The sequence below is a fragment of the Babylonia areolata genome, chromosome 12 (genome assembly GCF_041734735.1).
Source record: "Babylonia areolata isolate BAREFJ2019XMU chromosome 12, ASM4173473v1, whole genome shotgun sequence".
In the NCBI taxonomy this organism is placed as follows: Eukaryota; Metazoa; Mollusca; class Gastropoda; order Neogastropoda; family Buccinidae; genus Babylonia; species Babylonia areolata.
The window spans coordinates 27342792-27357412 of NC_134887.1; the positions used below are offsets into that span (position 1 = coordinate 27342792).

The window sequence follows — 14621 nt, forward strand, 5'->3', positions numbered from 1 at the left end:
AACCATGGAGACATAGCAACTGATGATGGCGGTTGTAAACGATATGTTCAAGCAACATAGTGTTGTAGTCTAGTGTCAGTAGTTGACCAAACCATAGTGGCAATTTGTTTCATAATGAACAGTTCATAGGACATAGTAGTCCACCAGATTTTCAGATACATACCAACTTTAAACTAATTCTTACCAACGACCCCTGCCGGAGTCTGCACTAGTTGGGTCATGGTTAAGTATGTGTAATTAAAACTAATTCTTACCAACTTTGAACTGATAATACCAATTCTGAACTGAGACATACCAATTTTGAGCTGATAAATACCAACTCTGAACTGATACATACCAAATAAGACTGATGCCTGCACACACAGTAGAGATGAAATGATGAGTCAGCCACCAGCCCTTTATTCTGAAAAGCAGAAAGAACATGCTGTTATGAGTGTGAGTGTGCATGTGCGTGTGTGTATGCTTGTCTTGTATGCCGATACAAAAAAGTGAATACAGGAAGAAAACAAAACAAAACAAAACCCTACAGAATGAGGGAAGGAAGAGATGCTGTAACATATAACTGATTATAAAACAATAATCATTTCCCTACACCTGTTCTCCCGACATGCATTCATACACACGCGCATACACTCACACAATATCAACATATGTGCATGCACACAAACAGCAACAGGAACAAAGTTTTGTTTTGAATTCGTAGTCCATTCTTATCAGCTTAATTACAATTTCCTTCTTCACAGTTTTTGTGTTAGCACTGATCCTCAATTTCCTTCTTCACAGTTTTTGCATTAGCACTGATTCTAAGTCAACATGTATTCATTTCAGTGAGAGAATTTCTGTGTCAGACTGGAGCTATTCTAAGACAGACATGGAGACAGTGCAAGACTACAACACAACCTCTTTTTTTTTCATCTCCCCATCTCCCTGTTCTGTCCATACATATATGTGTGGGGGTGTACGACTGAAAACAGGCTTTTCAAAACAAAAACAAATAAATGAATAAAAAGAATTACTGAATGAGAACCTTGTTAGGTTTGAACCAAACAAAAGTGAAACTCAAACAAAGGGAGAGCAGGCCAGTACCTGGACCCGTTGACAATGAGGATGCTCTCCCTTATGGTCAGGGTGCAGTAGTACCACACCAGCAGAAAGTTCAGCAAGGCGTCTGCCCACCTGCAATGTCATTGAATACTGTTGTCGTTTTAGAGTTCCTTTTTGATCACATTATCCATGACAGCTGCACAACGACAACAGATTAAAAGCTGTACATGCACGCACACATGCACTCACACACACACTCACTCATGTGCACGCGCACACACGCACACCCACTCAAACTCACATACATGCATACACGCGCACACCCATACACTGTAGATGTGGTGTATTCATGCATCAGCATGTGTGTTTTTATGTATGTGTATGAAACAAAAATGCAAATGTGTATTTCATTATCATACTATTCTTGTATATGTATATATTTTTTTTCCCTTCAACTTACAATCGTAAAATAAAAATTGGACTCTGACACAGAAAAGAGGCATAAAACAGAAGACAACACGCACACATACAGAAGACACCTCTCTTCAATCTTGCCATAGCCTTGGATCCAGTCTCTAAACCATAACTGCAGTACTTTCAGAGTTATTTTATCCTATTCCTATTTACAAACAGGTGATACAAAAAGGCACCCTTACTATGTCTCTGACTCAAAATCAGATGCAAACTGAGCTGATACCAGTGTACAACCCCTCAAAAGACACCCTGCTGTATCCTACTAGAATTATCGCCAAGAACAAAAAATTCTGTAAAAGTTAGGCTTCACAACTTTTAACATGCGTCATGAATTTGAGATAAATATAATAATACTGACACCATCAACTACTTTTGTAGTCCACGTCAAACAAATCAGATGTCAGCCATTATTTAATTTGAATTCCAAATGTGTTCCTTTTTTTTCCATTTATATACACACATCTAACTTTGAATACATTGTTTTGTTTCAATGTCTAGATCGCCTTGTCATGAAAAGACAATAAATTAATGGGAACAGACAAACTATTTTAAAAGCAAACAGACTACAATTAGTTTGGGAGTCATTCATAAACTATCATGACTAAGTGGAAACTTTAAGGATATGCAGTACACAGCAGTCTGCATAGGAGAGATGGGGATGGCCATTTAAGGAGCAAAGGAATGGATTGTAAAATCCAGAGATTTGCCAAGAAAGAAACCCCAATCAGGACTTGAAATCAAAACCTCTTCATAGACCACCAAACACTGACATGGATTACAGGGTCTTTAATTAACATGCGCATTTGATCTTCTGCATGCATTCACACAGTTTAGGCCTTGGCCCCTGTCTGAAGGGGGTTAAATATGAGTGAGTGAGTGAATAAGTGTGAGAGTGACAGTAAGTGTTTGTGTGTGGCTGATGTATAACTGCAAAGCACTTTGAGGCATTTGAAAGCCGTATATAAATGTACTACTACTATTATCATTGTTATCAATTATCACTACTATTATTATTAATGGGATATTAACATCATTGTGGCTGTAGACTGACCGGTAGGAGTGGATGAAGTAAGTGCAGAGAGCCAGAACCATGATGACATTGCTCACTGTCAGTTTGAACCGCTCGTATTCCTGCTTGTAGCGAAACCTGCCACAAACACACACACACACACACACACCACGCCACACACACACACCACACCACACACACACACACACACACACACACACCACACCACACACACACACACACACACACACACACACACACACAGATGCAGACATGGACACTTTTCACAATGCGAAACAGTCACCTGTCAGAAAAAACAACAACAACCATAATAAACATGATTATTATGAAAACAAATAAATGTCTAAATGCAGAACATTTAAACTACAGACATTATTTTAAGCTGCACATCTGTTTCAGTTTTTTGTCTGGGCATTATTACATGTTATCGGATATTATACCATTCTACAAGGTGCCACCTTTTATCAATTAATGTAAACTCCTTACCCTTAGAACCATAATTCATACGCTCTGTGTGCATGCGTGTATGTATATGTGTGAGCATAATGCTTATTGATGTGTGCTTTACATGAATTATATCAATGGAGTAGTGTCCACTGTGTGTGGAGGGTGGGGGGGTGGGGGGGGGGCATGCGTGTGTGTGCATCAGTGCCATCATGATAAAACAACAGGACAAAGTGAGACAGAGATGAGTTATATACCGTGACTCATGAGAGCATGCGGACACCACACACACACGCGCGCGCGCACAGGCACAAACATGCACACACACACACACACACACACACACACACACACCAGAAACACACACACACACACACCAGAAACACACACACACACACACACACACACACACAGAAAGACACTCTCACACACAACACAGCACCATCACAAACACTGCTTTCTCCACAACAGGACACAGTCATAACATCAGCAAACACATCAGTCAAACAGCTGTTCAACTACACCCGACACCCACAACACTGAACATCAACACAGCTATCCTTTGCCAACCTAAAAATAGTGATAATAGTGAAAAGACGCCTAAACTAAAGAACAAACCTTTGCCAACCTCTCACAAGGGAGTTTTTGGTGTTCCTCCTATTACTGCGTAACATGTGCCATATTTTACCTCCTTCTATCACTGCGTAACACATGTGCCATATTTTACCAACGACAGGGTATTCTGATTATCAGGTGCACCCTCCAAATACAATTTTAAAAAATTCTGATTTTAACATGTTACGATACATAAGGCACAACATGTCAGAAGGCGTGCATCAAAGTGATAAACAAAAGCACAAAAAGAGCAACACCAAATGAGCATTGTTCTGTTGATCGTTGTTATTGTCACAGCTATGTTTGCCCATTCAGTCGATGATGAAGCCCTCGTGTCATCATCTGAACTCTTTTGGACTCACTTGTGTAAACAAAGTGAGTCTATGTTTTAACCCGGTGTTCGGTTGTCTGTGTGTGTGTGTGTGTCCGTGTGTGTGTGTGTGTGTGTCCGTGTGTGTGTGTGTGTGTGTGTGTGTGTGTGTCTGTCTGTGTGTCTGTGTGTGTGTGTCTGTGGTAAACTTTAACATTGACATTTTCTCTGCAAATACTTTGTCAGTTGACACTAACTTTGAAATAAAAATAGGAAAAATTCAGTTCTTTCCAGTCATCTTGTTTAAAACAATATTGCACCTCTGGGATGGGCACAAAAAAATTAAAAAAAGAAGCCTAATTATATGCAAACTGCATTTACTGTTATATTTATATTTTTGTATTCTCTAAACTTGGCACTTTGACCTCTTATTCTGACACAACAACAAGAGGAGTCATTATTATCATTTTTTGTTCAAACAGGAACTTCTTTTGCTAAGCATGGAATTTTTATTTATTTTGCAAACGTTTTGGTGCAGATAGTAAAAAAAGGGAAATTAGTCTGTAATTAATGCTAGGGGACTTGATTTATCACAAGTGAGTCTTGAAGGCCTTGCCTCTCTTGTTCATATGTGGAGTTGTCTCTGCCTGCTTGTCTGCTCCATCTATCTCTGCCTTCTTGAATCCTTTCATCATCATTACAACAGACACTTGGCAGTTCTTGTGAAAGATGTTTCTCCTTCAGACACTGACAGCTCCAAACAAACATCATAGGAGTGACTGGAAGCAGCAGTTGATGAAGTCCTTTTTCACCAACAAAAATGTCGTACTTCAGAGGTCTACCATGATACTGTTCGGATTCATGAACAGCATTAAAACAGATTTAAACATGCATTAAGAGCACTGTGCTGTGAGACACATTAGTCGAAAAAAAAAAAAAGTACAGCCTTTAAGTCTGTAAAACATGGTAGTTATATGTTGCACTCACTTGTCTGCCTTGTCCAACAGTGATATGCTGACCTGACCCAGAATGATGCTTAGGTAAATTCTGAAACAAAATGAGTTCATACATCAATGCAAAAGCAAAGAAACAAAACAAACAACAAACAAATCAATTCTGAAACGGAACTAAGGGGCAGGTAAACATTAAACACATAACATGTGAAACATATTCTGGAGAAACATTATAAAAAAGCAACTTATTTTATACATTAAAAAAAAGCAACTCATCTTAGCATTTTACCAAGACAACTAATAATTAGTATGTCGCCATGTGTATATGTAAAAATAAGTAATATACATACAGACTGACAGACAACAAATCAGTGTGAATATCTAGACTCACTTTGTTAAAACATCCATATGATTATGAACCTAAAAGGAAAGAAACAGAATATCCCAGCTATCTAAAACTTTAAAGGTAAGGTAAAATAACTTTCATTTATCAAAGCCCTGATATTGAACTTGCTGCACAACGGGCGCAACAGCCGAGTGGTAAAAGCGTTGGACTTTCAATCTGAGGGTCCCTGGTTTGAATCTCAGTGACGGTGCCTGGTGGGTAAAGGGTGGAGATTTTTCCGATCTCCCAGGTCAACAAATGTGCAGATCTGCTAGTGCCTGAACCCCCTTCGTGTGTATATGCAAGCAGAAGATCAAATACACACGCTAAAGATCCTGTTATCCATGTCAGCGTTCGGTGCGTTATGGAAACAACAACATACCCAGCATGCACACCCCTGAAAGTGAAGTATGGCTGCCTACATGGCGGGGTAAAAACTGTCATACACGTAAAAGCCCACTTGTGTACATACGAGGGAACGCAGGAGTTGCAGCCCACGAACGCAGAAGAAGAAGAAGAAGAAGAACTTGATGCTTGAATAAATTGTAGGAAAACATTGATGCTCAAACTTCAAAAGATTATACTTTTTAGTCTTTTCTGATGCTATGGAACAAAAATTCAAGTAACAGTTGTTGCAAGCAGAGGGGAAAATAGTCATAAATCATGAAAGAGTAGAGAACTTTGCAACATATTAAAACAGGCAAAAATCCTTGAAAATAAGTACACATGAAAACAAGCAAAAGATTCTTGAAAACAAAATTATGGCTGCCTAAAAGGTTGGGTCAAAATACTCATACACATCATAGAAACCAAGGAACATTTGTGGGAGTTTGCAGCCCACAACTGAAGCAGAAAAAAGAAAGCAACGAGGAAGGAAAAAGGAAAAAAAGAATAGAAAAGAGGCAATACTCAAACATGTAACAGAGAAAAATATGTACATAGAAAATTATGTATGTGTGTGTATGTGTGTTTTTGTCGTTGTTGTTGTTCCTTTCCCATCACCTAAACTGTTTCAGTGGAAATATTCCTATGCCATTCATTCCGAGTCCCCCATACACTACCGTGCTTGGGTTTGTCTGCCGCAGTTCCAGTGCTGGCAATCTACAGTACAGGAAAAGTTCTACTGATGTTGGGTCATCAGGAGGCCAGACACAAGAGGAGACCCTGCACTGCTGCTGAGTCGCTCCCATGGTGTTCAGTAGTGCCTGTTCTCATTCAACATAGGCAGGGAACCACCAACTAATCCCCACTACTGATGACAATAATTGCTTCACCACAGAGCCAGACTAATGTGAAGAAAGACACTTGTTCATCAGTCCATTATGGATACAGACCTACTCTAGGTATGTACAAAGAATTACTGTATTATTATGCAATGCTGATGAGCATGTGTCACTGTATGACTGATTTCTGATCTCACTGGAGTCATATGCGGTAGTAGTAATGTTCTGCATCATTGCAACTCTTTTATACTGTTTAAACTGAAGTACCAACCATGCTTTATTAAAAGCCTCACTGTGAGAACAGCTAGCGCTTGTAAAACAGATGAACTGGTGCTCAGTAATGGTACTCTATGTATGAGCCTGTTCATCTCACAGTACTTAATTATGTGTGCTTTACATTAATGATAAGAAGACAGTTGATCAGAAACATCTAATTCAACCTACTCAAGATGTGTCTCATTTATACAGGAACAAGATACACATCCATGTCATTATCAAGTAGGCACAACTGTATTTTCCAATTTCATAACAATAATAATATCCAATAAAAGATAATGATAAATCATCTTTAGAATAACAATAATGAAACATTTCTGAGATCTCTGTGCTTCAAGAGAAGAGATATTAAAAAATGGAAAAGAACATCACACACACACACACATATATATATATATATATATAAACAACCAACATATCTAATCTATGCATACTTTTTTTGTCTTCTATATCTCATTTTCTGTAAACAGCTCTTTTTTTTTCTTTTTCTTTTTTGCTTCAAATTTTCCTTAAAAAACAACAACACAATATTTTATTACTGCAGAAAATTGGGCATTTCTGCCTCAATAAAAATCCCCATCTTCTATAGAGTTAATACAGACTAAACATATAACTTTCAAGACAAACAAATAAGCAAAAAAAGTTTTGTAAGAAGCCAGGCACTAACCAGTTGGGAAATACAATGTCTTTTAAAGAATCAGGAATCAGTACCTTGTGTGTGTGTGTGTGTGTGTGCGTGTGCGTGTGTGCGCATGCATGCGTGTGTGTGTGCATGTGTGTGTGTGTGTGTGTGTGTGTGTGTGTGTGCCTGCGTGTGTGTGTGTCTTAGTGTGTGCCTCTGTGTGTGTGTGTGTGTGTACGCGCATGTGTGTGCATGCATGCGTGCGTGTGTTTGTGCATGTGTGTCTGTGAGTCTGTTTATGTGTGTGTGTCTGTGTGTGTGTGTCTGTCAGTGCGTTCTATCTATGCATAGGTCAGGCACCTGCTCAAAATTTGATGAGAAGAATGTCAAGAAAATAAACAAATCCTTATTGCAAAGGATAAAAATCATAGTGGAGAGAAACACACACACACACACACACACTATAACAGTAGCAGAACTGGACAGTTTTTCAATGGCGCTTGTGTCCATAATTGTTTATGTCTCTTTTCATGCGTTCACATTGGATTTTTTACCCTTCAGTGATTCACTGTGACAAAAGCACATAATCGCAGGGCTACAAAACAGCTGTCCTGCAGACCAATAGAAAGAGGTTGTAACGGTGTGGGTGTAGCAGAGGGAAGGGACATTAGCAGGGATGAAGAGAGAAGAGAAAGTGGTGTAATAAGGGAGGGTGTGCAGGCCTGCTTTTGTCGGATTTTCGACAGGTTCCCTGGTTATTCTTAGCGAGAACCACGAGTGCATGCATGTCTCCTTTTCCTTTTATTCCATGTCACCGAAAGGATACAATTTCGTCTTGGAAATCGTTGTTCTTATGAAAGGATTTTTAAGATTTTTGGTGACTATTTTTGCAAGTTTACAAGATATATTTAGTTTTATGATTACACCCATTATTTGTTTTAGTCTCCTATGTTTACTTTGAGTGTGTTTATTGTCATATATCTGCCTTTACCTTTTCAAACTAATTCATTTATAAACTCTGCCGAAAAGTTGTCTGAACAAAAGCAGTGCAAACTCAGTGAAACCAGTAACGGTGGTGGGCTGGGCATGTCGTCATATGACCTACTTCTCGCACTGCGAGCGATGAAAAGTCCACAATGAAAATGGGCTACACACCCTGCAGAATCTCCAGCCCTACAAAACCACCGTCACAAGGTCAGGCGAAGCACACAACAGTGTGAGAGCACAGGAATGACAAACAAACAAACAAAAAACAGTTCTGTTTTAACTCCTTCACTCACTGTCAAATATTTTCTGCTTCCAACTGCTGTCTTTTGTAAATCTGTATCATCTGATGATACATACTGTTGATGAATGATGTGTATTGTATGTTTCTTGGCAAACATGTAACTTAGATCGGAATACTGAGTTGAGTTTCCATCACACACACACACATATATATATATATATATATGTGTGTGTGTGTGTGTGTGTGTGTGTGTGTGTGTGTGTGTTTCATACACTTCAAACACTTGTGGAAATGATAATGTTAAGGTAAACATACACAACTGTTAGCTATTAATGACACTGTGATAGTGAAGGGTTAAGTCAACCTACTGACCTATTTAAGCGAAGTATGTGACACATACAATGTAAACATTCAAACTCCTCTCCAATGAATAAGACACAGAGAGAGTAGAAAGGGTGGAGTTGGATGGGGGGTGGGAGCGGGGCTGTTCAATATTTACATAACCCCTGGGAACAAAATATGCAACCTATGTGCTTGGTAAAGATTCAAATGTTTATTTATAAAGTGAGAGTGAGAAAGAAGACAGCACAGAAGAGTGTGAAAAGAAGATTATACAACACACACACACACACACAAACACACACACACACAATGTCCACATAACTACACCACACACCAAAATAACACCAAAACCAATGTCATTAAATTCTTTCAATGTATGTGATCATTGGTCACATCACTTTTTCTTCCTTCTTCCAAAATTTAGGGTAAATGTTCAAATGAAAAGACAAAAAGAGGAAAGAGATTTAATTCATACATTCCTTCTTTTTTAAAAAAAAATATGACATTTATTTTTCTGTCAACACATCTTTTCAACAGACCCCCACCAACAACCAGTGTGTCACCCAACATGTGTACTGATATCATGTGTACCTAGTACAAGACACATCATTTTCTTGTGTGTTTTTCTTCTAGGCCTCAGTTTCATGAAAGTACCCGAGCACATTTTTTTTGTGTTTACATCTTTCTTTCTTTTGTGTGCTGGACATGGGACTATCTTCATTCACCAGAAAAAGAGAGAGAAAAAAGAGAGTGGGGAACAAATCACTCACTCACACACACACAAACTCACTCACACATACATTTTATCATCATTATTCATTACTTATTCTATTTATCTTTATTTCTTTATTTATTCAACTATAACTGTTTACTTTCTTTCATCACAAGCTGCTCCTGGTATTCATGCAAACATGTAACTAATACAATACGATGGCGCTTATCATATTTTGGTGTATCTAATGTAAAACTGTGAACAATGTCTTTGGTATAAGAATAAATGTAACATTAACAACACCAACAACAACACAACCACCACCACCAGCAAAGGACCAATTACCCATTCTTGTGGGGCAGGTTTTCTTCCATTTCGCGGAAGTTGTCCTTGCGGTCCTTGATTTTCTGTAGAAGCTCTGCCTTCTGTTGAGACTGTTCCTCTGTCAGCGTCCCCCCGACCCTGCTCACACCAAAACACACCGCTGCCCACTGACGGAAAGTTACCCAGAGCTCTCTGTAAAAAGTTGGGGTTTTTTGTTTGTTTGTTTCACTGAAATTTATGTTGAACCTAACATACTTACCGTGACCTACTGGTGCAGACTCTGGCAGATGATGATTATGGATTTTGATTAATGTCCCATCACACATACTGGTGGTTGTAGACATTTTGTTAAGAGTATAAATTACTCCGGCAGAGGTCTGATTCCTGTCCTGTACAAACTATTAGTCTGTCCAAGTGGAGGAATAAAAAGTAGCTGCTAGTAGACTCCCTTAGTTTCTTACTTCCCTTCTGTTTAAACAGGCATCATTTCATGTTCATTAAGCATGATCCTCCGATGTTTCCGAAATTTCTGAAATAAACGAATTGACTCCATTGAGTAAAAATCGCATATAATGATATATGTATCAGAACTTCTGTCTGACACTGATAGGATGTTCTGCTATGGCGAAGAAGAGTTCTTACCCTTCAACTGCTGGAAGCACCTCCTTTCCTCCCCTCATCTTAACTCCTTTCCCTTCACTGCTTTTCCACACACACACACAAACAAAAACCACAAGCACCACCCTGAGAGTAATGCAGATGTCTATTTCTAGGCCTACAATCTTCGATTATTATGGTTGGGAGGAATACCGGCCCATGCACATATGCAGCTAGGCAGATCTGAACAAATTGTGCAGCATAAGAGTGAGCCCTTGATAGCAATCTGGGTCCCCTTAGAATTATGGTAAATGAGTCCTTGGGACACCCAAGATATTTGACTTAGCAGAAGCCCTGTGAAATCTTTGCACACACATGCACACACAAAACAAAAAAACTTTTGCCTAACACTGCACTGTCATACTCAATTTGAAATCTGCATGAAGAAAGATTACTTTGTCTAATTGATTATTTCAAAACTGGGATGAAAATCCAATTCAATTTCAAGAACAAGACAACAAATATTGATTTAACACACAGAGCATGGCCGACTGCAGGACTGTCACATCATAGTGAATATAGCTGTCTGGCTCCTCTCAAGACTTTTCAGACCCACATTTGGTTTTGTGTGATAACACTTAGCTACAACAGAAACGCCAAATTGCCAGAGGTAAGTGTTCCAGGCCACATTTCAATGTCTGAACAGAAGGAGGCTGAAAAGTAAGACTGATTCAGTTTCTTTGCTCTCAAATGACTAAGAGTCCGACTGCGACCACGGTACTCGTTTCCAGTTGACTTACATTCTGCTTGCTGAACATTTGCTAGACATTCTTTTCAAGTTTACGACACACTGCACAGTCATAGTGTTCATGCTGGTCAGTAGATCAGTCCAATGGGCGCACCAGCCCAGTGGTTATAAAGCCTTGAACTTTCAATCTGAGGGTCCTGGGTTCAAATTCTGGTCACATTGTCTTGTGGAGGTTTTTCCAAATCTCCCAGGTCAACAGAGGTGCAGTCATGCTAGTTTTGCCTGAACCCCATTCATGTGCATACGTAACTATGCATACATATCAGTGTCAGCATTCAGTGGGTTATGTATGCCAGAACATACTCAGAATTCACATCCTAAAAAGAGTTTGGCTGCCATGAGAAAAATGGTCATACAAAGCCCACTCACATGTAAATGAATGAATGTGAGAGTTGCAGCCCACTAACACAAAAAAATTGGATTGATCCCTTAACAGATGGCAGAGTTCTAAACAAATTCTAAAAGTAAGAAGCATGGTTTGATAATTTGGGTTCTGTTTTAATTAATATCACATGAAAACACAGTGACACCCAGTTTCTCCACACATGTGCGCACCCACCCACCAATACACACACACAAACAGGGACTCACTTTGTTTACATACATTCATGCACAAGCATGCACACAAACATGTCACCAGAGCACACAGAAAAAATCTTCTACCTTTTCAGGGACTCCATGATACGACGGATGCGGTAACGATGGTGAGCAATGTCAGCCACACATTTCTTCTGAGCTGATGTCATCTGCTCCAGCACCTTGATATAGTTCTTGTGGTCTTCCTATGAATCATGCAAACAGCCATACATACATCAGAAAAAAAGCACACCACTTTTTCCTGAAAGTATCCAACAAGCTATAATTTTCTTTTATCATAATGGTGTTGTTTTTTCACAGCACAATCTTCCATGCTCTCCCAGTGGCATTACTCTTCAGTGTCTTCAGAGACATTTGATTTGGTAACACTTAAGGGTCTTCCAGTATAAAGCTCCGGCTATCTGGAATTCTTTTCCTCTGGATTTCCCTCATTCAAAAGCTCTCTCTTTTTTCAAAACAAAATTTCAAGCATATATGTAGATATATACATCCAACATGACTGATAGTGATAGATGTGATGAAGCATAGTCATCAGTTTGTGTCTCCTTTTCTATTTTTCTTCTATCACCCTTTTTTCCCCCCTCATGAAGTCTCCATAGTGTGTGTGCGTGTGTGCGTGTGTGTGTGTTTGTGTGTGTGTGCACGCGCGTGCACGAGTGCGCGTGCTGCATGCACCATGTGCATAAGGCAATTTTGTTTATTTTTTTTATCTGATTATCAATATTCGCAATCTGTATTACTGTCTTTCAGTAATATTTTTCTTGTATCATTCATACTGTGCTGTTGTATGCCATATACTATGGTATACATGTGTATCGTTCCATGGGAGGCACTTGAGGCCCACTTTTTTCGGGAGTTTGTGCCATACAAGTAACTTCCACAACCCTGATGCTGATTTCCACACAACCCAATCAGATAATCACACACATGTTCATTCTGTCATTGTCCCACTCCTACAGCCAACAGTACCACTGAGAGCTGTTTTGGTCAGAACACAATGAAATGCCCCATCACAGGAGATCATGTATAACTGCTAGGATATATGTGTGCATATGCGTGCGTGCGTGCGTGCGTGCGTGTGTGTGTGTGTGTGTGTGTCTGTATGTGTGAGAGTGTATCCCTCCAGTGAACTTCCGCATGAATGTGCTGACATGGAAGATTCTGACACAAACCCACCACAGGTATCTGAAGTGGAGACACACACATAATTTCTGGTTTTCTCATAGTTCTTGTTGACAGACAGCCAACTGCATGGGTGAAGAAACCACTGTAGCAGTTGTGCAGTTTATTGGTGGGATTTTGTTGTTGTTATTTGTTTTGCATATAAACTTTTTAATCCCACTAATAAGGCAGATCTATATATTCCATCTTCTGTGATGCATGCTGTATACATTTATGAATATCTTTCATCCATACTCTGTTTCTGGGTGTCTCTCTAAAATGTATACTCACTTTTTTTTCAAATTACACAAGTAAATAAATATATAACCTTGCATACAACAGGCATGTAAACTGAGGGAAGTAGGGTAATAATTTTCTCAATAAACTGCATCAACCAGCCACAAGCAACATATCTTGATTGCTTGGTCTATCTCCCTCCCTCCACCTCTCACTCCCTTTCATACTCCAACCCCTCCCCCTTTCATCCTCTCTCTCTATGTATACAAAATATATAACCTCTTCTTTTCCATCCCCCCTCCCCATTTAATCAAATCTGCTTCTATTACTTTCAGTCTCATCACATCTACACACACACTCCCTAACATTTTCCTGCAATATCTGATTCAGTTTCTGCTTGAAGTCTGTGCGCACACACGTGTGTGTGTGTGTGTGTGTGTGTGTGTGTGTGTGTCTTTCTCTGTATGTGTGTGTGTGTGTGTGTGTGTGTGTGCGTGTGTGAGTGAGTAAGTGTGCAGTGTGTGTGTGTGTGGTGTGGTGTGGTGTGGTGTGGTGTGGTGTGGTGTGTGTGTGTGTGCTTTCACTTTGGATCACTGAATGGCAACAAATGTCGACACGTTTTCAGTACTTTGGCCTAAGCCCCCGAAAATAAATTTGGCGAAATACTGAAAATAATAAATTTATTCGTGTTCAAGTTACAGATCTGGTTTTACTTAACACATCAAAAGTCATATTCTGTCATAATTGCTGTTAAACGAAAAATCAAAATCAAAACCATCGCGATCTGACAGATAAGGCATGAGCTTGTGCACAGAACATACATTGAGAGCGCAAGCCGTTATCTTCTATTCTCACTCGAAGTCGATAGGAAAAAAGACAGCTCAGCAAAGACAACATACCTCGAGTTGAACATATTCTTTTTCCAGATCTTCCCAGTCCACCAGACATGTTCTGAAGTCATTATCTGCCATTCTGCTCCCTTTTCACACAGAATAAAAAACAAACTGTTCAAAGTCCGAAACGCGTACGCTTCGCTCGAAGCAAAATAGTCTGTGCGACGATGCAAGCTTTAGCCGTTTTCTGTCTCTTCTTTTGTCGAGATTGTATAAGGGAGATCACTGCCCGAGAACACAAGTGCAAAGTGGAAGGAGATTGTGGAAAACCAACTTCTTCGATCCAGATTAGCCTACAACTTTTGCCAGCGTTGCAGTTTCGACATGAAAAATCGATACATTTCAA

General features: G+C 39.4%; 1 protein-coding gene across 1 annotated transcript in view; it reads right to left on the minus strand.

Annotated features, from left to right (window-relative positions):
- Positions 1 to 14411, minus strand: part of LOC143288122 (transmembrane protein 120A-A-like) — a 21892-nt gene extending 7481 nt beyond the window's left edge. Inside the window, exons 1-7 of the mRNA XM_076596411.1 lie at positions 14282 to 14411; positions 12051 to 12169; positions 10004 to 10120; positions 4905 to 4964; positions 2570 to 2665; positions 1087 to 1176; positions 338 to 403 (exon numbers count right to left, since the gene is read on the minus strand). Coding sequence (XP_076452526.1) covers positions 338 to 403; positions 1087 to 1176; positions 2570 to 2665; positions 4905 to 4964; positions 10004 to 10120; positions 12051 to 12169; positions 14282 to 14353 — 620 coding nt within the window. The 5' untranslated portion in view covers positions 14354 to 14411. The remainder of the gene's footprint in view (positions 1 to 337; positions 404 to 1086; positions 1177 to 2569; positions 2666 to 4904; positions 4965 to 10003; positions 10121 to 12050; positions 12170 to 14281) is intronic.
- Positions 14412 to 14621: the final 210 nt, after the last annotated feature.